Source organism: Aphis gossypii, chromosome X (genome assembly GCF_020184175.1).
Source record: "Aphis gossypii isolate Hap1 chromosome X, ASM2018417v2, whole genome shotgun sequence".
Taxonomy (NCBI): Eukaryota; Metazoa; Arthropoda; class Insecta; order Hemiptera; family Aphididae; genus Aphis; species Aphis gossypii.
In genome coordinates this window covers 19,481,147-19,507,348 of record NC_065533.1, presented here as the reverse complement: position 1 = coordinate 19,507,348, position 26,202 = coordinate 19,481,147, and the positions used below count along the sequence as shown (strand labels likewise).

At 25.8% G+C, this 26,202-nt stretch overlaps 1 protein-coding gene across 1 annotated transcript in view; it reads left to right on the top strand.

Annotated features, from left to right (window-relative positions):
* Positions 1 to 14,139: 14,139 nt before the first annotated feature.
* The window catches only part of LOC126551768 (KN motif and ankyrin repeat domain-containing protein 2), a 47,792-nt gene continuing 35,729 nt past the window's right edge, over positions 14,140 to 26,202 (top strand). Inside the window, exon 1 of the mRNA XM_050205897.1 lies at positions 14,140 to 14,639. Within this exon, the coding sequence (XP_050061854.1) occupies positions 14,603 to 14,639 (37 nt within the window). The 5' untranslated portion in view covers positions 14,140 to 14,602. The remainder of the gene's footprint in view (positions 14,640 to 26,202) is intronic.

Below are 26,202 nucleotides of genomic sequence, written 5' to 3'. Positions count from 1 at the left end.
AATCCCAAAGCCCGAAAATCATATGATTTTTTTATATAATACTTAAATGAGTAAAATGAACATAAGTGTATACTTATCCTTTTTTAGTTAAATATTTATTAGCTAATATAATAATACATTATTATTTATATTGATTATTATTAGTATAGTGAAGAATGATGCAAAAATTATCTGAATCTATAAAAGGACTTGAAGGGTTTAAACTTTGTGTTTAAGCAGCAGATATCGTAGTGTTAAAGCAATTATAGAAATAGTTGTTTGCAAAAGACATAATTTATGCAATACATACAAATTTAAAAATACATATAAAAACATTATTGCTTATGATTTATGTGTTTTGTACGAGTATATAATAATAAGATAAATCCTAATTATTTTTAATTCTTAATGTACAGTTAATTTTTTTTAATAAATTAGTAGGTATAATGTTTAATTTAATTAACTTCAATATAATACCTAATCTCTTACCAATAATTTAACATAAAAATATACTACAACTGCTTAATATTGTAAAATTACATAATAATAAGATATAATCCTGTATAGGTAATGAATTTTATTCCATAATAAGCAATTCATTTCTATATAATTGATAATTAAAATAAAATAAAGTATTTTATAGGGTAGTTTGATTTAGTCTCATAAATATAAATAAATTTAAATAAAGAAAAACTAAATCCGAACTAAAATATGGATATTAGTGATTCATGAGATATTATAGCAATTAGTTAATACTCATGCCCCTTGAGCAGTTTTAGGTAGACAAAGAAAAGTGCACTACATAAAAATAACAGGAATCTTTGTGCCTCCTTTCGCCCTAAAAAATAAGGAAGGCAAAATAACTTGCACAAGAGTAGAGGAAGATATACGGTGTTCAAGTCTACATCTGAATACGAATAAATGATTTCAATTTTACTACACACACTTATATTCATATTATCAAATAAATAATAAATATCTTAAGATTACATACAATGTTGAAAATATATGCACTATTTTATCTAGAGGTTGATTTCTTTTTTCATACTATTTATGATTTAAAATGTTGATTATAAAAAGATTAGGTGTAGTTTGCAGCACTAAATGTGTATTTGATTGTTTTTTTATCTTGTATTTCTTTTTATTTGCATAGATCTTTTGTATAATTAGAACGTAAGCCAACTTGTAATAGCATAAATATGCTGAAACATTTTAAAATTTAATAAATAAATAAATAAAAGTTTTATATATAAACCTGTTATTGTATTTACTAATTACTTGTATTGTTAATGTATATTCTTATATATACAAAAAATATACATGATTAGTTTATACTTGTACTTTAAAAGGTGCTCATCATAAATAAACTAATAAAAATAATAACCTACAATTTGTGTGTTACTTAACTTTTAAATAAGTCACATTCTCATTTATCTTTATCAAATTGTGTTTCTGAGTCTAATAAAGTAGTTAAGTTATTTAAATAATATTGTAAATCTTAACTTAAAACTTCCTCCTTTGGGTCATTTTTTATTCAAACATGAATATAATACAGAAAAGTATATATAATATATTACTATTTTACTAATATTGTAAATAAATAAATAAATCATAAATACATCATATCATTAATCACTGCTAGACAATACACAATAAAATAACAATCATAGTGGTTTTTTTCCTCACTCTATCTAAAACTAGACAAAGTGAACTAATTTTAAACATACAAATTATAAAATAAATATATTTGTCCCTAATTTAAATGTACTATTTTTATTTATTATTTTATTGCATTTAAAAAAAAATGTTATAATTTTTCAAGAAGGGGTGGGGGAAATACAAAAATTTCCCACTGTTAATTGTAACAATTTTTGCAAATTGAGTTTGTTTTTATACTGTTTATATTTAGTGCATATATTACATTATTTAAATAACAAACTTGTGACGACATTGTAAAACTAAAATTTAAGGTAGGTACCTAAAAATAATTATATCATAAAACCAAAATTTGGTTTATTATAAATACAATTTTAAAATGCAATTTTTGTGTTAGCAATATCATCCGAATCATTGAAAACTTTAATAATTGTATTCACTTTTTTATTTTTAAAAATCACTACTAAATTTAATCAAATGTTTAATACATACCTACCTAAGGCATATCACACATTGGCGTAGTGTGTTTTATGTAAATACTACAGATATTTACTATTCAATCTAAAAAATGTACAATATTGAATAGGTATACTACTAAAAATGATATAAAAATATATATTTATATTACACTGATGAGATTTTATAATGTTTGAATTATATTAAATAAACTTAATAAACAATAGTACTACTCAGTACCAGTACCTATATTTAACTGAAGTCTGTAAGCAGACCGACAGGTTTAGCATTCGGCAGTAAATTAAGCATTTATAATTTACACACATTATTATTTATTAGTTATTACACGTCATATTAGATAAGTACGTACTATGTAAACCAGTGTTTCCCAACCTTTTTACCACCACGGACCATATCGATAAAATTTTATAGGTCGCGGATCACCTTAATTTTACGAAAACTAGGAAAACCTTAAACTTTTATAATTAATATTCAATAGCATAACATAAAAAATTGTAATATATCTACGTACCTACCTACTAATAACATACAATTAATGTATGTTAAAGTAATTTTATAACATTAGAATTAATTAATTTTGTATTAAATATTTTAAATTTAGTAATAATATTATTCAAGTAGGTATTAGACTTCTAAAATATAACTATATAGGATACTGTATATAATAACACAAATAATATAAACGTCACGAACCACTGAACTAAATATACATATTTAATTAATACTAAATATTTAGTTCAGTGTCATGAACATTTAACAAGATATTTAGGTATATATTTTGTATTTAAATTTCATTAATTTTATTTTCATCAGTTATCATTAATACGAGTAGGTAGGTAGGTAGGTACCTAATTGTATATAGTTACCTACAGAAGTGTATGTATTGAAATAAATTGGGTTGAATTGAGGAAATTATTTATCTTAATAATAATAATTTTCATAAAAACTTAATTTTTTACTTTTAGATAACTAAAGATAGTTATCATTCACAGAATTTAAATAATTTTAACGAAATCATTAATAAATTAACTAAATAAAAAATATATGTTCGTAATAAATTTCAAGTTTCAAAATATATTGTTAACTATTTCCCAGACAATTTAGTCATAGATATAAATAATAATATACATTTATACATTTATTCATTTAGGTTTATATATGTTACGGGTAAAGTACGAACATGACGTGTACCAAGTGTACACATTTAGGCATGCATCCGGTAAATTTACACCTTATCCATATATGAACAGTACATATTCACCTTAAATATTACGTACAATGTATGATATGCAGCAATGTGTCGACCACCATTTACAAACACGATTAAAGATATACATAATATCTTCAATCGTGATTGCGAATAAGGCATAGCTTACTTACTCAATCGATCTATTCTTGATGACCGTACGCGCATTTCGGCAATGAAAAGGTTGTCTTGCGCGGATTAGTGTCTGGCTGAACTATACAATATCTAACTGTCTATAACAGCACAACACGTTAGGTTTCCAATGCAAAACTATAGGAGATCATAAATCAATACCGATCGAGGAGGTACCAACAGAATTTAAAGGGATAAATCGTGAGGAACGCTATACCGCGCCGACGACGACAACAACAACAACCGCCGCCGCCGCCGCCGCCGGTGCTGGGTTTTTCCTGTCGCCGCCGAATGGCGTTGCAGTGCTTTCCCCCTCCGATTTTGGACTTTCCTCATCGTCGTCGGGGCGTCTTGTGTTTAGTTTTTTCCAAACGCTGCCAACGGTCAACGTTATAGCGACGTGATAGGAAAAAAACCGCAAATAAAAATATGGCTACGAAGCGCAAACTCTTTCAGTACATAATACAGACCAAGAGCTACTATCAACGAAAAATTATTGAACACAACAGAACAAAACTACAGTCTGTTTGGAATTAAGAGCTCGCCGCTACAGTATAATAGTAGGTAATTTAAGCAATATATTATCTAAATTTTACAAAAATTACATTGCGCATAGTAAACTAGGTACCTATAATGTACGTAGACATTTCAAGTTCTCACTAATATTTCTGAAATATCTATATAAAATGGATATAAAATCGTTATTTTACGAGTAGATGTTAACGTACCTATATGGCATAATCACATTCATCGAAATTTTAACTTTATATATAAGTATATTCATAAAAAATATTTAAGAAATTATTATAACATTTAATTTGGTTTTGATAATTTTATTAAGTAAACCTTAGTTATAAACATTAAAAATGCTATGAATTTTTAATAACAAATCAATTTACATTTTTTTGACGATTTTGTAAATATTTTAACATTAATAAAAAAATGTAGATTTTTTCTGAATCAAAAATATTTTGAAAACTTCAATAAAATTATGTTAGTGAATAAAATATTATAATTACATTTATTTTCAAATCTTAGTGACTTTATAAATAAAAAGTATTTTAGCAGTATTATTATTAGGTATCTACTAAATTGTCGTGTACACTACTGTAATAATTATTCTGAAATTGCCAATTATTCGGTATGTGTGCGTTTAACTTATACTATAGTTAAACAATAGACTATTATGCTATAAAAATACATTTCACTAATCGAGATCTTAATGAAATTAAATATAACTATTGAACATTATGAAATATTTTAATTAAACATAATATGTTTAGTACCGACAAATTATAATTAATTGAATTGGCTATACGCTACTTCCTGTTGATTGTAGTAAATTGTACTAACGTATAGGAGTGCACAGAGCCACAGACTAATTATATTTATTTATTAATAATATCTTTCAAAATACACAAGCTAATAAGATAATAACCACTGTTATTGTTATTGTCATATATTTTTTTTGAGTATATGAAACCATTCTAAATATTTTATTTCTAGATCTAATACGATAATAATATAATATGTATTTATAATTTATATTAATAATAATAACAATACATACATGTTTTATTTATTTACATTAATCTACGACTTAAACTTTTTGAATAATAACAAATATTTAAAATCGTTTGAGGATAAATCGTTATTGTTACGCTATTTCGTAAAAATTTAAAATTCAACCGCACTTAAAATTTTTCCTATAACGATGCTTCGAGTTTTCTCTATAGCTACTTGAAGGAAAAATTATTTAAAACTTAGTGTTGATTTTTTTAACCTTAGATACAAACACAAAATTTTTATGATTTTTCAACTACAAAATTACTTGCAAATTTTTGTGATTTTGACATATTTCGTTGAAATTTGAACTATAAACGCTTATATAAAAAAATTGTGACTAACGATTTTTGATTTGTTTTTTAACTACAATAAAAACTACTCATAAGGAACCATGAATTAAATTTTCAAGTTTTTTTGGCTATCCAAAACTTTTTTCAGAAAAATTGAAAACTTCAGTTGTCTATAAATAGCTCAAAAAAGTCTAAATATTTTGAAAATGTATTAATAACGATAATATAAACATGTGGTGAAAATTTTAAATATTTACATTGATTAGTTTTGGAGTTACTACCATAATATAAAAAATCAATTTGGTCGAAAACTATATGGGTGTAAAAATTCCCTTTTTTCCGTCACTTTTTTTTTGTTTTTCTCGATTTTTTTGAAAACTATTGGAAAATGTTTACTTATCCATTATTTTAATCATAATTGTTTCAACGCCTACTTCGCTACTCCTGCAGTGATCTTTAAAACCCTTAAGAATAGGGTTACTTAGGTGATAGTAAAATATTATATAATATCAGTACTATTTCCATAGTTTAATTAAACTTTTAGCTTGTATACGTTGTTGTGCCGTGTTAAACTGTGTTAATTTGTTAGCGCAAATCATACGTATCTATAGAACCTGTTAAATTTATCTTAAAAAAACTTTATTTGTATTTATCCAACAACCTTTAAGACCAGTTCGTTTAGTAGGAATAGCTAACCAACTACTCATTAACTGGATGGGATTAGGTTCAAGTTTTGACAATCACTTGGTTTGAAAGAACAGAGGAGGTATATTGTAGACTGCAGTACCAGTCAATAGACCTTCCCAGTTATAGTTGATCGTTAAATAAAGAATACGGAGTTTAATATAGGCAATTACAATTACATTTTAAGAACTATATTTAAATATATTATTTAATTATTTCCAATTCTGGTTATGTTTTACCAAAATAGACTTATCGTATGCCAACTACACCGAGTATCCGGTAATCAATTAAACATATTTAAGTGAATTATTAATAATTCGTTCAAGTACTTAAAAAAGACCACCACTTTTTTGAAATTAAATCCTTCAAAATTAGGATTTTAAGTTGTTTACTTGTTTATAATAATAAAGTAAAAAAAAAAAAAAACAATTAAAAAATGTATGAAAGTTTTTAAGAAACTTTCATGTTGAATTCAAATCTATATTTTTTTACAAATAAACAAAATAATTAATATTCATTATTTGCGTTATATGCAACACGTGTGGGAGCGGTGCGTTAATTCATTTTATTATAGTCATCTAGTCACGTACAGACAGTACAGTGTACACTAATAATAACTTATTAGTTATTATACACACGGCACACATGACACGACACGCACTCAAGCACTGAAGTAATTGCCTATATCGAACTCTTTAAAACCTCGTATCCCCAAGACATTGATATAAAAAATTCATATTTTTGTAAAAGTTTTTTTTATCTAATTTAAAGTTTTTTGGCATGGATTATGGAAAACAAAAAAATACAATTGAATTCATTACAGTTACGTTTTATTGTAAATAAATAATTGTTATTAACTTGAGAAGTTGTACATACGTGACACGTCACCAACACATAGTGCGAATCGGTTAAATAGTACTATAAATTATGTCTGAAACATTCACCTAAATGTATTTACTTAAATATATAGGTCATTATAGTATACATAATATGTTTGATATTGCAATGCTATAAAATGTATAATATTAAACTATCTTATAGATACTTTTAGTATCTATTAAACTATAGATCATAATTTATAATAATAAGATGAATAAAAGGAAGTCGGAGGGGGATCTTATAAGTATAATACAGCATTACAGCTTATCATCTGTAATCAAGCTACATCAATTTAATTTTTAAAAAATTCAAATATTTCCAAACATATTTTATCAATAATAGTTTTATAATTAATTCTTAATTACTTAGACATGTTTCTACTGCTATAATCTGTTCATGTTGATTCTCAGTATTATGATAAAATTAAGATATAGGTACCTAACAAATTTTCCAAAACATTAAACAACTTATACATTTTTAATAAATATAGAAAGTTTTAAACACATTTTAAAAATGATTACACTTTTACTAGCATCTAAGTGGTATAATAATAAAGTAATCAAGTTTTGTTTGGCGGTATTTAATATTTCAATAATTTATTTTTACACTAATTAATAAATAAAGTTGTAGATAGTTAGAAGCATAAAAATAATTATTTAGATCATAAAAATATATATTATTTACACATTTTTGATGAACTTACAGTTTAAGCTTATAAGTTCATTCACATAAATAAAAACAAATTGTCTACCATCTACGTTTCAATGCTTTTAAATAAGTAGTTTTTGGTTAAATCTGGCGTAGTTGTAGTTATAGGACAAAGAATAACCCCAATCGGCTTAAACTTGGTTATGTAATCTTTGAACCAATTCGTTTAAAATGTCTAATATACCTATTGAACATGTATTAAAACTATTAACTACTTAATACATAGAATTCGAATTTATTTATTATTACTTAAATTAATTATATGAACGACTTAAAAAATACTTAATGTAATTGTATGCGTAATTTTACACTTACTCCGACTTGCTCTGTAATCTAACTAAAAATTCAAATAAAATTGTTTTGTCTATTTTTTCAACAACTGAAATCAAATATCCTTTCAGTAGTTAACTCGGGGCTTTACATATTGTATTGCTTTATCTACCACATGAATCATCGTTCTCAATAAATAACATGTTTTTAGTACAGAACATATGTATGAATATGATAGAATATAATTTGAAGTTAACAAAACTCGTACATTATTCAAATACATCATGTTCAATTAAACTTTACAGAAAATATCGATATTATAATTTGTTTTAAAGGTAATTTATAAGTTTATATCTATACTATTTTACCTTTGTTTAATATTGGTTGATAATTTAGGTTAACACTGCGTTAATAATTTTATTGTCCTATATCCTTGTAAGTTTTGTAAATTATTTAAAACTGAATACCACAGTCAAATAGATCAATTAAATGTGATAAATTTAAAAATATTGATAATACATTTCTAATAGAAGAATATAATATTATGTTAACGGGATATACGAGAATGTATTTAATATTTTAATGAAATAAATTTTTTCCGCTTAACCTATACTTTGCAATAAATATAATTGTATACGATTAGAATATGCATATTATTGAAATGATTTTGTAAGAGTAAGTTTATTTTTTTATACATATTTTAAATGATAGAATTGATTAATTTAACTTTTAACTATAGTTTAATATGCCAAGTATACTTTCTTTTAGTTCTTTTATTTCTGTTGATTTCTTAAATTCACCAGTACTTTAAAAATGTCTTGTATTATGAGGTAATTAAATTTGACAGTTAGTGTTTAGTACTAGAAAATTCTAAAATGTTGCTATTATATACTATTCTTAGACAACTTTTAGATATTTTTATTCTTTATATTTTTAACTTAAGAGATGTTTAATTATTAAAAGTTCTAAAACCTGAGCATCATGAACTTTATATAAAGTACTTATAATACCCATTTAAAACAAAACCGTCATCACACCATACTCTATATTCAATAGTTTTATAAAAAAATTAGCCTATTACTTATAATATATTCGTGTAATTTGGAACTATCCATAATTTAAAGATACTGAAAATTCAAACATCGTTTTGAAAAAATAAACTTCAGTACTGAAACATCAATTAGATTTATTTGACAGATTTCTTGTATCTAAAAACATAGAAATAGGACGTATTTCAAATTTATTATTTATCATTTCAAAAAAAAAGAAAACTATAACACATGTACGATATACAATGTACATTTATCAACCACAAAATTAAATTTGTTGAATGATAATTTAATTTTTATTTCATGGATTGAGATGAAAAATAAAATAATAATAATTCTACTAATATGACTATTGTGTTAAAGCCGATAAAAGGATGAAAAACAATCTTCCAAAATTATTATAAGCCAAAAAAAACAACCATTATTACTTATTTAACGAAAATAACCCATTTTTTTTTTAAGTTTTCTGATGATTATTTCAGACCTTAAATATGATATTAAGTAATCACTAATCAGTTATTTTTTAAATCACTAGAACTTATTTTTTTGGTACCTAATAATCTTATAGTAGATCGTAATCCCTCTAATGGCTTATCGGTTTATGTCATATACATTTATAAAACATCAGTTAATATTTTAATACACCTGCCTATATGTTTTTTTTATTTTGTATACATTTAACATATTATGTTCTGCTATGATTTTTTTGATTTTTATAATAACTATTATAAATGTCATATTTTTATTGTAGTTTAATATTGATAAATATTAATACCTAGCTATCTAAATGTTGTAACTTTTGTACTTTAAATTTTATATATTTATACATAATAGTCCGTAGGTATTTTATTGTTTTAATTTTTTGTACACTTAATTATTATAGTAAAAAAAGTCTAATTATAAATTAACATTAAATAGATACTATATATATACATCAATATAATTAGTAATTAGTAATATATTATATAAGTAAAATATTGATTAATACTTATTTAATTATTTTCTATTAAAATAGTATAAAATCAAGATTATTTAAAACTAACATCATTGTTTCGTATAGGATTTGAACTTAAGAGAACGTCGAACCCGCAAATGTTGTTTTCGTCTTACACACGTACGACATAGCAAATCTTCATTCACCATTTTCAAAAGTATGCTATTAGTTTTGATATTATAGAGTGAATTGACTTATTATATAGTTTGAAGATGAGATTATTATCTAGGGCCCCACGTAGCCTTTTATTGATATTATTATTTTTAAGTAAGTTATAATCATTTTAAAATTTAGAGTTTCAAAAAGGTTATATAACCTAAAGAATCAATAACGAAAAAGAACTATTTCAAGTATATAAGTTTTGAATATTTTATAATTTTACCTACTGGATATTTTAATATTTTAATGACAAATAACTGTTTTAGATATTATGTTGTAAATTGTAATAATTTAATAAATATTATTTGTGGGATTATCAAATTTTATATATTATGTTATTACATTTTATTTGACACAATTAAAATATTTCAATTAATCATACTGCCTTTTATATCACTAACAAATTAAAGTTAACCACAGTAATATAATATGATATAAATGTGTACTGTTTTGATAATTAATATTAATGTAATAAATGCGATGATTTTGGAAAAATTTAATTCAATCAGCCCTGTATAGGTAATTTTTGTCGCATTATCAATTGTAAAATAAGTTACTAAAAGCAATACAATTTACTTATTAAAAAAATATTCTTATGAATTATAAATATACACTGACTACAGGTGGTATTCGCTCAGAAACATTTTTCAACGTTTATAGTGTTTATACTTACTATGATTTATCATTGAATTCAAATTTAACTGGTCTACATATTAGTTACTAAACTTTATACAATAAACTATGGATAGATACATGAAGAAATTAAGTTCTATTTTAATATTTCAAAATTTCAGAATTGTTTGAGAAATATTTGATACCATGAATCATGATGCAAATAAAATATGCACGTATATTAAAAGAATTAAAAATTGTGCTATACATATACATTAAATAATTTCAGTGACTTTCATTAACTTTCTAGTTAAAATTTTAACGAAATTCAAAAAATATTTTTGTGTGATCTAAATTTATATCAGATTTATAATTACTATAATTAATCACAATTCATAACTATTTTAACTAAAATTTGATTCACCAAACAACTTGTATACACTATTGTTTATCATACCAAAGCACATCTACTTTTGAAATATTTTATTTGTATATATTGTCATAGTTAATAATAAAAATAATATGAATTTACTATTTTTATTTTAAATCCACCTGCAGACTGCAGTGTAGTACCTACACTACAATGCAATATCCTACTTATTATGGTAATGCCATTACAACCGGTTAAGATATACATAATTATTTCATTAAATTACAGTAATTATACAGACTAATAATAAGAACAGAATTTGTATGTCATTTTACACTCATAAATATCAAAATTATATTTTATTAACGGGAGTATAAACATATAACTATTAACTAGTGTATAATCTTGTTATAAATTATGACTATTAACCATAAATTATTTTTATAAACGAGTTGTTATAATATATAGGTATGGATATAATGTAGGACGGATAAAGCTTAAAAAACAAATAATGTTAAACAATACCTACTATAATTGATTTTATGCACACTCTATTTTATTTACCATGTTAACATATTACATTTATAAATATATTATATTATATACACAATATACATCCACTATAATATTCGTTTAATGTCAAATATATACTTATTATCATATTTGTAATTAATAATTACTTGTTTTTCAGAGCTTGATATTAAACGGTATAGGCATTATATAGGCAGGTACCACTTAGTGTATTTTATTATGTGACGTATACATGTATATTATGTGTACATACTATAATCACACTGTGCTATTATAATAATTAATAAGATATTATATCAAACTTGTTCTACTTTTATACTTGTCGTGTCTGCAGTCTGCTTAATTATTATTAGGTACATTAAAGTATTAAACAATTCAATAACGCTCGTTTAAATGTCTTAATAATGGATGTGCTCTTATTATTAAAGGCAATCGATGCAAAATTATAAATAATATACGTATCGTATTTAATATACTGACCATTGGCCCGGGAACGGCGGTAATTCACAGAAAAGTGAAGTTTCCAGTGAGCTGAATTAAAAAAATATTCAAAATTGTTTGTACAATTATTTTATTCTTATATCTACCATACGTATAAACTTTTTTAGAATATATTTGAGTACAAAAAAATCTGTTAAAATTAAAAATATTTTTGGTCAGTAAAATATTGTAATATTTCAATAATTTGACCCTGATTTTACAAGTATATTGATTTAAATTAAACTGTTATTAATTAATAAACCTATCAACTATCTAGAATTAGAATTTCTAATCTTACAAATTGGAATACATTTACTGGGTACCTAACCATGGTTATAATGCGAGTTATAGTTATGAATGCTTCAATATACACTATTTTATGTATGTACCTACATTAAGTTCGTACGAGTAAATTTTCAGGCGTACCTATGCACATAAATTGATCCACATGCAAGTCGGAATTCGGAAGAGGAAACAACACAACCTGTCCAGTAAGAGTAAAAAAATACACACGAGTCGTTTTGTTAATAGTTATTTTTAATTAATTGATATAATAGATAAAACCTAACCTGGTATAGTGATATGACAGTATGTTCTATCCTTCATATAGAATATAGATGTCTCTCGATCACGAGTTCTAAATTGAAGCGATAATAAATTATTAAACCAATAAAATTGGTGACTAGTGCAGGTCCTGCATAAATTTGAATTCAATGTTTAGTCTTGTTTGCTTAGAAATTAAGCTGCTTTGAGTTATTCGGTTTCTCGACAATAACACGCGCTTTATACAATGACACTTGTATAGAAGGTGTTAATGGTCTTTGGAAGAGTTTTAAATCGTTTTCAGCATTCATAGGGTATTATTGCCTCATCATACTCTACAGTCTCCTATATGGGAGAAAAATGTGGCGGCATATGGTGGTCTGTGAAGTTTTTCCGAGAAACCATATAAGATACCATTAACAACGATTAACAATCCAGTGCGGTGTTTGCTAAACAGGAAAACAAAAGACGTCAGAGGTGTGCAACGTTATTGTATGCATGTGTTCATGTGTACATTCCTTTATTATAGTAATCATAATTCATAATATTGTAATAAAGTATAAACTACATAGGTACGCCGCAGGGCATTTTATAATTATATAATATTATTCTTCCGTTTGTAAGTATTAACGAATATTATATGGTGGTATAAACATATCCGCTGTGTAAAATATATTATGCTTATAGGTCAATGAATAATTATTCATTTCAACAGTAAAAATTAAATTAATTTAAAAGTCATCAAGTGTGTGCTTTATATAGTGTTACATAATATATTGTCATATTGCACAAGATTAAGTTTTTTTAATGGATTGGTTAAGTTAAATTGTTTTACAAATGATTTTCCTGGAGGTACAACGAATAGTGTTATTTTTCAACTGTTGGTTGTCGTCAAATTTGCTATAATTTATTCCAATAACAAAATATATTAGAATTTAGATTAAAAAAAAAATACTGTATTTAAGCTTAAAAATATATTTAACTCTGCTGAAATTCGAATTCAAACTATTGTGCATTAATTATTAGATAAGTAATACAGGTTAAAGCCATGTCAACTTTTAATTTGTCATCTCGTGGCAGTATCAAGTATTCTAATTGGATATTATTATAATTTAACATACATATCTAAAATAATTATAAAAATATTGTTTAAATGTTGAATAAGAAAAATAATCGTATTAATCGTAAACAAATGTTTTATTTGTTTAAAACATACATACATTTTAAAACATACAAAATAAACAAATTTTTACAATTATTAGCGTATAAATTATGTGTAGGTAGATATATATATATATACCTACCTACATACATAGGTATAATATGAGTGAGAGTGAATAAGTGTGTTTGTGTGATTTTTTGATGTGGTGAGTATTTTTTTCAATAGTTATAAATTAATAAATCAATTAACATTTTAATCATAATATTATATATTATATTTTTTTAGACACTTTTACAACAGGTATACAGCATACGACTCAGGCTCATTTTAGGAAGATTAAACCCCGCGGTGTCCGTGATTTAAAACCGAGAAGAGGTCTCGAGACGTCATCGACGGCAATGTTGTTGTACCGCACGCCGCCGCCGACGATCCCCACCACAATCCGCGGTACGACCGCCAAAGACGAACGGCCGCGGCGGAATCGGTCAGGCAAAGTGGTTTCCCCGCCGCCACAACCGTTTGCCGGTCCACCGCGGTCGGTACCTATTTCACCGGTTGTCGTGCAGCTCCTCACGTCTTGTAAAAAAAACGTTTTTCCATCGACTACCCTTCGTCACGGGTGCCCTGGATTTTCCGACAATTTCGGTTTCCGCCGTATTTCGTGAAAGTTTTGGTCGAAAGGTTTACTACGCCGTTCGAAGCGCAACCGAGTGCGTGTAACTCCGCCGCCACCGACCATCTGTCATCGGAAAACCATGGAAAAGTCCGGAGAAGTGACGACGTGACCCACAGAATCCACTGCCGCCGCTGCTACCATGTACTCGGCGCGAAATCGTAACGCCATGATCACAGGTGAGTTCAGCCAAATATATTATACGTACATTTATACCTAATCACTAGTGGAAGTTGAGTGCAGTCGTGTTGACAACGAACCAATTTCGAACGACGCGAAGTAAAAGTTCGATTCCTTCAACCCATTACATTTGACCCTCCCACACGCACCTACACTCCAAAGGTCCCTTTGCGTAATATAATGGTTAAAAATAACTGTAGCTGATATTATGTTTGTTATATGTAGAACAGATATTATTATGATTTATGCGGTCCGTATAAAAAGCATAAAGTCTTATTATTATTATTATTATTATATTGTTATCGGTGTAAAATTTCCGTCGGCGGCGCGCGGACGACGACCGCGACCGGATGGTGTAGGCAAAACCGGTGTTACATAAATCGTGGTGTCGCAGACCGTCGCCGTTACACTTACCTACTGCAGCAACTAGCTACGGTTTAACAATAATAATAATAGTAATAGTAATATTAATATCGGTTTAATACACTCGCGACAGGATATACGACGTGCGTGTACCCGCTGGTAGGTGTCGTCCGCGCGTGGGATTCGTGTGTGGTTGGCATCGCGGCGACGGCGGGCCGGCGCGATCGCCGCCGCCGTCTCCCGGTAATAATATTTCATCGCCACGCTTTCTAAGAAACGCGCGGGTTGCGACGAGCCTCGCTCCGTTTTTGAACACCCCCCCCCTTCCCCCTGTACCTGTTTCATCCCCTTCACCACCGCACATTTTGTATTTTTATTTTTTTTCTCTACCCTCCAGGTCGAATACCACCCCGTCCGTACTAATAATATAAAACGCGATATCATTGTGCGTATAATATAGGTATACCGCGGAACGTGCCCGTACATTTTTATTATATTATACGGTACACCTATATATATATACTTGTGTGTGCCCGCGGCGCGCGTAATCGAATCGATTTCTTTAGAAAAAAATCTACAGCATGTTTTTATTATCGTGTTTCTCCTCCTCGGAACCTTTTCGGACCCAGCCGGTGCCGGTCTAATATAATAATATTATATATTATATATTTATTATACTGGAATTGCGACTAAACGGCGACGACTGAATGTACAGACGTCCGTCTTGTTCTTTTTAAACGTCCGTTTGGATTATTGTTATCGAAAACCCATCGCTTGTTATACTATTGTTATTATTATTATTGTTGTTGTTGTTGTTGTTGTGCACGCGAAGATCGCGCGGATATTCGGTATGACATATATGATGCAAAATAGGAGCAGGTGGTATTCGTCGTGCAGCGTGCAGCGGCGTCGTTGCTGCAATCGAATGCCGTAGTCTCGTCATCGCACTTTCTGCTCGCCGTTTCCAAAAATGGAACTGATTTAAAAACATACATATAATATGTATACGGATAAATCGTCGTACGATTGTTTTCACTTTTTAGAAACTCGCGCAAAGCTCATACACGATATTTAGTATAAATTGCGCAGCATCGGGTATATTATAACCCTGTATAGTGGAGTGTGTGTATGTGACGAGTAAGATGACGTGCGTTATAAATGCGGTATTGTCATCGGGTTGATTTGTTTTTTTTCTCATCCGACTCGGTCACGCGGTTAAATTTACGACTAAATCGAAACAAACATGACACGAACGTCGAAAACGCATTAGTACTACTTAGGAACTGGACGGCGGAAAGGGTTCCTACTACATAATATTATAATATTATAATACCTGCATGGCTGCATGCATGCGTCTGTGCAAGAGTGCAATAGTTTGAATAAGGTACCATCTACCTATATTATGTTATTGTACTTTATACCGTAATTTATAAAATTATTATCTGTAATTATTTTCGACTGTCAAGGTGACGTTGTCATTCCAAGGTAATACTTTCTCCGTTTATTATTACTTACTTCTCGTCACAGTATATTGTATTGTACCTATACTAAACACCGACACTATAGATAAAGATAAATATTATGCATAGATAATTCGAAAATACTAGTTTCGGATATCAAACGTTACGACATTAACAGGCGGTTCTATAAGAGTAAATAGGTACGCTTTTTATCCGATAAAGTATGAACTCTTTTGAAAATTTTTTTTTTATAATTCTAAATATTAAAATGATTTTTGAAAAAGTAATATTTTTCTTACATTTTTTACTATCAGTTTCATTTTTATTTTTGAATTATAGAATATACACTTTTAGTTTCTGATTCCGAAACAGAATATTTTTTGGAGTATTCGATGTATAAAAATCAAATTTCGAATTTATAGTTAATTAGTTATAACTTTATAAGTATTAAGTAGGGCTAGGATTTGTATGCAAAATCATTTTTTTTTTTACGTCCAAATTAAGTTTAAGTGAGTAATGTCCGCGATTTATATTATTATGATGAAAATGATACTGTTTTTATTTTGCATATTTTTGTATACTCAATATAATCGTATTTATTGTTTTTAAACATTTTAAACTGATCAAAGTATAAAACTTGGTTTTTTGGTCAGACATACATTTTATTTTTATAAATACAATCCTCAGGTACAATATACTATGTACAATGTATGTTAGCCGATCATTTATATTCGAAAATTTAAAAAAAAATATGTGGTCGTAGTATATAAAATACGTTTTTCTACTATTAGAATGAGAATTATATATTTTAATACTAAATAATAATTTATTAATGTATGCAAAAAAAAAATAAATAATTTTTAATCTCAATTAAACGTATTATAAATTATGGCAATAAGCTAATCACTACAGATGTATTTCAATAAATAAATATTTATTTTAACTATATTTTTGTGTGTACCTTTTAAAAATTAAAATGCATATTTTTGCGTATTTCGATAAATAAAATGAATACTTAACAATTTTTTATTGCATACAAATTCTAACCCTGGCTATAAGTTAAATTATTTAAAGTTTAAATGATTTGAGTAAAAAAATATTTTAAAAACGTCAATACTTTACCGATACCTATATTATACTGTGTAAATAATTTTAAAAGAATCACCCAGTATATTATATACAGATATAATATACGTCCTTGATATTATACTATTTGTGCCGAAACGCAGTATTAAGCATGCGTATAGGAAAACACGATTATCGTCGCCGTCGTGAAACGATATTGAATAGGTACGTAAACCGCGCACTTAACATATGTTATCTCCGGTGTAGTTATGATGTTTTGTTTTGAAGGTGAACGTTGTTTAGCCACCGATTACTAAGAATATCTACACCTAAAATCTGTTATGGTCGATTTTAAAGCATACGGTATTGCCTCGAGTATAATTATTAAGTTTAATTGGGTTAAAACAATAACCAGTTGATAAGTTTCGGATTTGGCATAATTATTATGGAATTGTCAACTTTCTATTTCCTATCTAATTCTTTGCCGAGTAAAATGTATAGGTAAATCTTTTATAAAAATATAAAATACATATTATAAACGACTAACGAGTTCATATTAGGAATCTACTTCTTTTTTTTAGTTCTATGCACTTTATACAAGTTTATTGCGGTTAAAAATGTATTAATATAATATAATATTTTATGATTGTATATAATTCATTTGACATTGACATTTAATTGTGATCGTCGAAAAATATTTTAATGAACTAAATTATGATATAATATTCAAAATGGTTTGTTATTAAACCAGAAGATATTAGTTTAATAATATTATAGATGCTACACTTTTAGAACTAAATTTGAGTGAATTTGTAAGTTTCGGGATACCTCTGAGGCCTGAGCGTAATAAAATGTACATAATATGAATTAATATTTAATATACATATTACATAAAATAGTCATTACTTTTAGTAATAGCAGTAATTTTAATCCTATAATATTCTGAGGGTAGAAGGGTAAACAGGTATTGTAGACACTAATACAACATTGAATTAAATACAATATGTTACTATCGAGTATCGACTGCCGTATTTAATCATTTTAATCATAGCCGGTTTGTAATTAGTAATCAAAAATCATTATCACATCACAAAAAAAAAAAAAAATAAAAAAATTCAATTCAAATATTATTATGTCAATAAAGACGTTTCTAGAAGTATTCGTTAACAAATAACATCATAGCATGCACGCAATATTACTAGCCACGACAACAACATTATTCTCATTTGTGTTTTATTTTTTATATCATAAAAAATTTGGATAATAAATAATGACAGTAGCTATGAGTCGTTCAGTGCCATTATTTAATGCAGTATTACAGTTAGACAATTATTTAAATTTTTAGAATCGATTATAGATAATTTTTTTTTCGCTCGCGATTTGTTTAGACTTACATGCTGGCACGCCGGAACACACCATATAGCGCCTAAACAATAACATTTATCTTATTACCTTTTTTTTCCTTCGATATATAATGGGTAATAAATAATATTGTGCTAAAAAAAATGCTACAATTTATTGAACCTGTACTGTCAACTGCTTTGTAACATTTTATGGTAGTTTATTTTGAAAAATTCAGTACTTGTTTCCCATTCATGGAAAATGAAAAAGTATGTAGGTCAAACTAGATATTCCTTATTGTACTTATCCGATACACATCACGATGGTCGACATAACGTAGTTAAAACTTCACCATGTTCATTTTATACACGTCTATAAAAAACGTATGTAGATAAGTAATATTTTAATAAAATATATTTTTTGTTTTTGTTTTCATTTCGCAATTATTGTTTTCTTTTATCTGATTATACATTCCCATGGTTTAGCACACCTTTAAAAATTAATTTTTATAATTTTTTATATCTAATTTACCTCTATGTTTGAATGTAATATTATCCTACATGTGTTTCGACAACTTCGTAAATAATATTATGTTGTGTATATTAGGTATACCGATTATACTGTAGTTTTGTAAACAGATGACACAACGAAGACACTATGATATTATTTTACATTGAAATACGCGTATACCATTTTAGCGTATAATATTATAACTCATATAAGGAGTAAGGACTAAGGAGTAAGTATATTTTTATGATTTATGAATCATGATCATGTGTTATGTACTATACGTCTTTACATATAAATATATCTATATTAACTTATGTTATATTTAGCTGTACATTAATATAATTTAATCATAGCTTAATCTAATAAATTTGAATAATATTGTATTTTCAAGTATTATTTATCAGTATCTATGCACCTGCCACCTACCCATACTACAGTATTCAATCGCTTCTAATTATCATATATTTTATAAAGAAATGTATTAAACACTCAACAAGTAACAACGTTATCATGTATTACAGTTTCATTATTTTTCAAATAATTTATTTATAATTAAAACTATTAATACTAACTAATTTTTTCATAAAATATGATGTGATCATGTTCATGGTTGGTGGCCATTATAATATATTAGATCGTATCTTATAGTTACTGAATGTATAATAAGTTTTACCTAAGGTCGTTTGCCGATATAATTAATATGATTAAACTAGAAATGAATCCTTTAAATATTTTATGAACTTGTTTGACTTTTTTCATGTTATATTTTTTTATGGTAATCGTGTCAAACAGATGGGCAGAATGAAATTAGAAATTATGGAAAATAAGTCTTTAATCACTTATTTATTACTATTTTAAAACTATTGTAACGTGTATCATCAACCGTACTCGTGCATGATACTAATTAATAATAGTTATTGTTTTATTAAATATTAATGTAATGATTAAAATATATTTTAAATTGTATTGTAAAATATGTAGTTCACCGAAGGGAAAATAGTTTATTTTTTTAGATTTATTCACAAATTGTAATAACTTTTTAATACAGATGATAACATAATAAATTTTAGATATGACTCAACTATAAAATATCAATACATTATTGCCTATTGGATATAAGTAAAAATAAATATTTATATATTTCGTTAATATAAATAATAAACATTGATATTGTGACATGAGCACATGACTACATGACTCATGAGACTATCTTATTTAAGTCAGGAATTTACCAAATACTATTAATATTATTTAGGAAATTGTATGTAGTATAAAATACCATTATATACCTAAAGGCTAAAATATATATAAATATATAACATGGAAATAGTTTATTCTGTAATTCAGTAAGCTATTTCATTTTTATGATAACATTATTATTTATATTATTTGTTAAAATTAACAAATGTATTTGATTTAAACAAGAATTTTTATTCATAAGATTTTTAAAATCAATACATACCTACCTGATTAATAATTACGAATTACGTTTTAAAGGATATTTTTTACTGTCAGAGGCATTACCTATATAAAAATTTATTTAGCCACTTTATGTAAATTGATTTATACATTTTTATATTCTGACATGTACCTACCATTGTATTAATTAAAATTTTCAAAATTAGTTATAACTGCTTATTTATTATATTAATAAAATTATCTTTAAGGTTACCTATTTACGAGTATTTTAGGTAATTTTTTTTTTAGGTATCACACCAAGGAAATAAATATTTAAATTAGTATACCCGACAAAAGTTTTTTTCTAATACATACAGTTAGGTACAGTTATTTAGTTTAATACAAATGTGATAAATACATCCTTCGTAGGCCATTATAAATGCTATGTTGTTTAAACTAATTTTGAATGCCCACTAAAAATAGGCGTGGTGTTTAATCTTTCCCATTGTAATTGACATTAATATACTTGTGTAAAATACACTTGAAAACAATGTTATTATATGTTCAAGTAATATTTTTTTTTAATCATTTCGATTTCAGTTCAATGACAGCTCTTAAAACACTTAAGTTATAGTTATAGTAATTATAGTTATAATATGAGCTTATACGTCATATCCATAAATGAACGTGCATTAATACCCATGTTTTAATATTTTAATTAAATTTTTTAATTTGTAAATTAGGTGTACATTTTATTATAGTGGGAATTATATAATGGCTGTACTTTGATTCTATCAAATAATTTTAACTTTAACTTTCAAAGACATGAAATATTAAGTAAAAATTATTTATTTCAATCATTATAATTGTATACATACATTTATTTTGATGATTAAACGATTAAGATAGCATTATGGTGCACCATAATAATATTATGTTAAGTACTACCTATAATCTGTTGTCCATTTTTTAGGTGAAAAAATAATCGGAAAATAATTTACAAATAGCCAATATTATTCCTGTTTAATATACATATATAAAGTATATTGTACATACAGTCTACAGAGCGTAACTAGTCTGACAAATGCAATAATAGTGCAAACTGCAAATGCAATAATGTCAAATAGACCCTGTACCTATATAATTATTTTAACGACGTTTCTCGACGGTAAATATTACTTTTATTTGATAATCTTGATTCAATTACTTACGAGTAATTTCTTGGAAATTTTATGCTGTTTTTTCCGACACTATATACAGGTATCTAATATATTTTATTCTATTAATATTGACATAATATGGGTTGATATCAACCGTTTCCGGAACACTTCAAAGTTTTTATCCACATTGTGTTTCGATATTAATTTCGTGAAACCGATTTATTTCATTTTATACATTTATAGAAATCAATTATTATTTTGGAATCAGAAAATTATGAAAAACCTATAATCTTAATCATTTACGGCTTTTTGGTTATAAAGAGTTAGTATTAGATTTATTTTTAAAAACTTTATTTTTTATATTATTTAAGATTGTATTTAATAATTGAATAGGTACTTTATGTTTAAATACTGATAATAATTAAGAATTTAGTACAAAATAACTTTAACTTTTCATAAAGATAAATAATTATCATTCAAGTTGGCCATTGCAGCGGGTTTGTTAAACAATAACCGTAGTATCGCAAAAATGATAATTGACACAACAGTATAAAAAGTTATAAACTGTAGTTATACCTACCATAAAAAATGTATATCTTAATGCATTATATTATACTGTGATTTGGTTATAGTAAATAATTTCTTATTAAGCACATTTAATTATCTTTTCTAATATGTTAAAAACAATAAAATGGTCTCCTTAAATGTTACGTAAAGGTTTTTTAAAAAACATTATTTAAAATGGATTTTTAATTATAAACATATAATATATTGAAAGTAATTAATTTTTGTTATTGTTATATATTTATAACTGATAAAAATATTTAATATAATTTGATACTTCCGATTTTAATGCATATTTTCAAATTAAATAATAATTTATCTGGTCTTTATTAAAGGTTTCAGAAAATATACGTCGACTTTGAAGTATAAATATATAAAACATAAATAAATTAAACTAATACTGCAATATTATATTTATATGAGTATTATTTAATGTATATTTAAATATTATATACATATTTAGTATATTTTATTATCGAACATTTATTGTTATTATTTTGTTTATTATTGTTTTTTATTATAATTATTTTAATATTATATAATACATAGCTCAATATTTCATCGTATTCTGTGCTCATACATAATAGTAATGTCATGTAGGAATAAATTAAAATATAAAATATCACACTTGTCTAACAAATCATCACCTCTATCAATCGTAAATTATAATATGTATAATAATATAACCATGTTTTATAAGTATGTGACACTTTTGTTTTGATATATAGAATTATGTTAAATATATGAATATTTTATCTTATAAGTCAAAATATTAATGTAATTACTGTGTCTGGAAAACAGTTATTCGAGTGAAAAATAGTCAACTGATTTACTGATATCATATTATTATATTGTTAAATCCATAATAATCCATAATTTTATCATTTTGTTTTCATTTCTTAATACCTACAAACATATACATATTGTACATTTGTAATTATGAAAATGTAAGAATATGTACAAAAAGAATGAATGCTCTACCCACGTAAAAATATTTTAAATCGATTTATGAAGATGATATTATTATTACCCCATAAACAATGAATTGCTTTTTTAATAAATAACACCATCATAAATAAAGTGTGGTTATAATATCAAGTGCAGTAATAATTTTTATAGTTCTGATTATTAGAAATTATATTTTTGTAAATAATTTAGTTATTACTTTATAAAGTACGATGTTAAGTAAAATTACACAAAATATAGAATCGTTTTAATTTAATTACTTTATTAAACAAATCATAGCAAAATGAAAAATAAATAATTGACTTCTTACTTTAAATTATCTATAAGGCTAAACAACATGTAAAATATAATATTATAGTTGTGATGTGTATCTCTCGAACAGATGTTCGGCTATACGTAATAATAACTTTCGTGATCTGTAATAACTATGTATTATAGCATTATTATACACATATTACGTAATATTTGATTTTATTATTATTTTATGAACTTTAATTGTCTATATCTGATTCGTCTGTTACCAATAGATTTATTTTAAATTTATAAAATTTACACCGAATGTTATGAAATGTTATTAATCAATGTTGTTCAAACTTAATAAATGAGCAGTATATACACATAATATGTATACTATAATTTAACCTATTTAACCACAATTTATATGACCTTATATAATATATATGTATATATTGTATAGTGTACCAAAGTATTAATATAATTTGTTTTGTTTTTATTGTTTATCATAAAATAAATTGTTTGTAAATTCTAAAAAATAAAAATTTTAAGTGTGCGGTAAAAAAATTATTTAGCTACTTAAAATTTAGGCGTGTGTAGTAGTAAACCGATATTTTGATTCAAATCAGTGCTCATAAAAAATTTTAATAAAACTTTTACAACAATTTACTAGGCACTCATACTAAATTGTATTTTTAAAATAAAAATTCCTGTAAAATATGAAATTGTACATAATATGTACAAAAAACATTAAATTTTTTTTTAAATAAAATTAAAAATGTATAATCGTCGTTAAAAAAAAATAAATACTTCAATAGCGGTAATATATGTACCTACCTATCTACTTATATTCAAAGATAATGAGTGCTTACTATATGTATGAAAAAGAATTATTAAATCCATAAAACACTGGAATAATAAATACGCTCATTAAAAAATATTATATTTAGGTACTACCTATGCGATAATACAGTGTTAATAATATTTAAGTTTTTTTTTTAAAGATGTTCGTATTCTTACGTGTTTGTTGAAATTCATAACGAATCTTTTAGTTTACATTATTGTATACTTTTTTTTTTTAATAATTTATTTATGTTTTTGATTCCATCATTACCTTATGAGGCAAAAAAGCAACTTTGAGAGTATTTACTTTCTGGTAGAACATTTTTATACAGTTAGTACTTTCAGCTAAGATTAAAATATTTCTAGTGGCTATTTATCTTAAAAATAATTAAGAAAAAATGAACAAAAATAGCATTGTTTTCTAAATTTAGTGTTTGTTTTCGTCGTATTTTCTAACCTAAGATACCTACAATTTTTAATTATGTTAATCAGTTTGTAATTTCGAAAATTTGAGAGTATTTTGTAGTAAACAATTTTTAACATTTTTATTTTAGTTAAAGGTTGTATAATATATAACATAATTTACTTTAAAACGATTATAGTTATTTTGTTGTAATTAAAAGTTCACTTATCGTATTATTTTATTTTATTACTCAATTACACTTAAAAAATATTTAGACTAATTTTAAATCATAAAACAAATGTCATTGAGTTTCGAAAACCGTTAAGCCAAATGATAAACATTGCACAATGTCCAAACAGGTACTCGCCTAACTGATTTTACTTTGCAAGAGTTCATTGTCAAACTAGCCCGAATTATAATTGTCCTTGACTCTACGACCGATAAAGAAAGTCATCTCTCCTTATTGTCGTTTCTCATCTCATCTTCATCGACGTGTATTGTGGCTTAGAGACGAAGTATATCAAATTAATCACAATATATTTACTATATATTATGTTTATAATATGCCCTTGATTATAATATGGCTGAATGTTTAGTAAGTACCTATCTAATTCAGATCCATTAGAAGCGCAAATGTAGGTATTTTGAATGGCACAAATATTCAAACAATGGAACGATTTAAATTACCCAACTGAGGCAGCTACTCGAAAATTCGTTTTTGTATGGTCTGATACTTTCAGCTGTATTCATTGTAGAGTTTTAAATTAAATTAATTATTACTAGCATTTTTAGTTTTATAACTTAGGTCTCCAATTTATATAATATATAAATCTTTTATACTTCGAATAGTATAAAACCTGCATTTTTTTTTATGTATTAATAAAAAAAAAATAGTAATATAACTATCATAGCTATAATACATAATGCAAATGTCATTAAAAAATTATATTTAGAAGCTAAAAAATACCTAAGGTGACATAATAACATATGAGGCAGGTTACAAATCGTACAAATGACTTGAGAAAAACTGTGTGTAGGGAAATGCAATTTAGATTTTAGGTTTTTATATAATATCATTGGATCTAGTTATAGAAATAGCATTTACACGAGCATAACGTAACATCGTAAAGGAATTTTACGTTGTGAAGACCAGTTTTACGTGAGTACATAAGACGCATTCCATATGTCTTAGCGTCCATCCGTTTTGAAGTTGAAGTGCCCAGCAATCCGTGACCATTATTATTATTGTTACTCT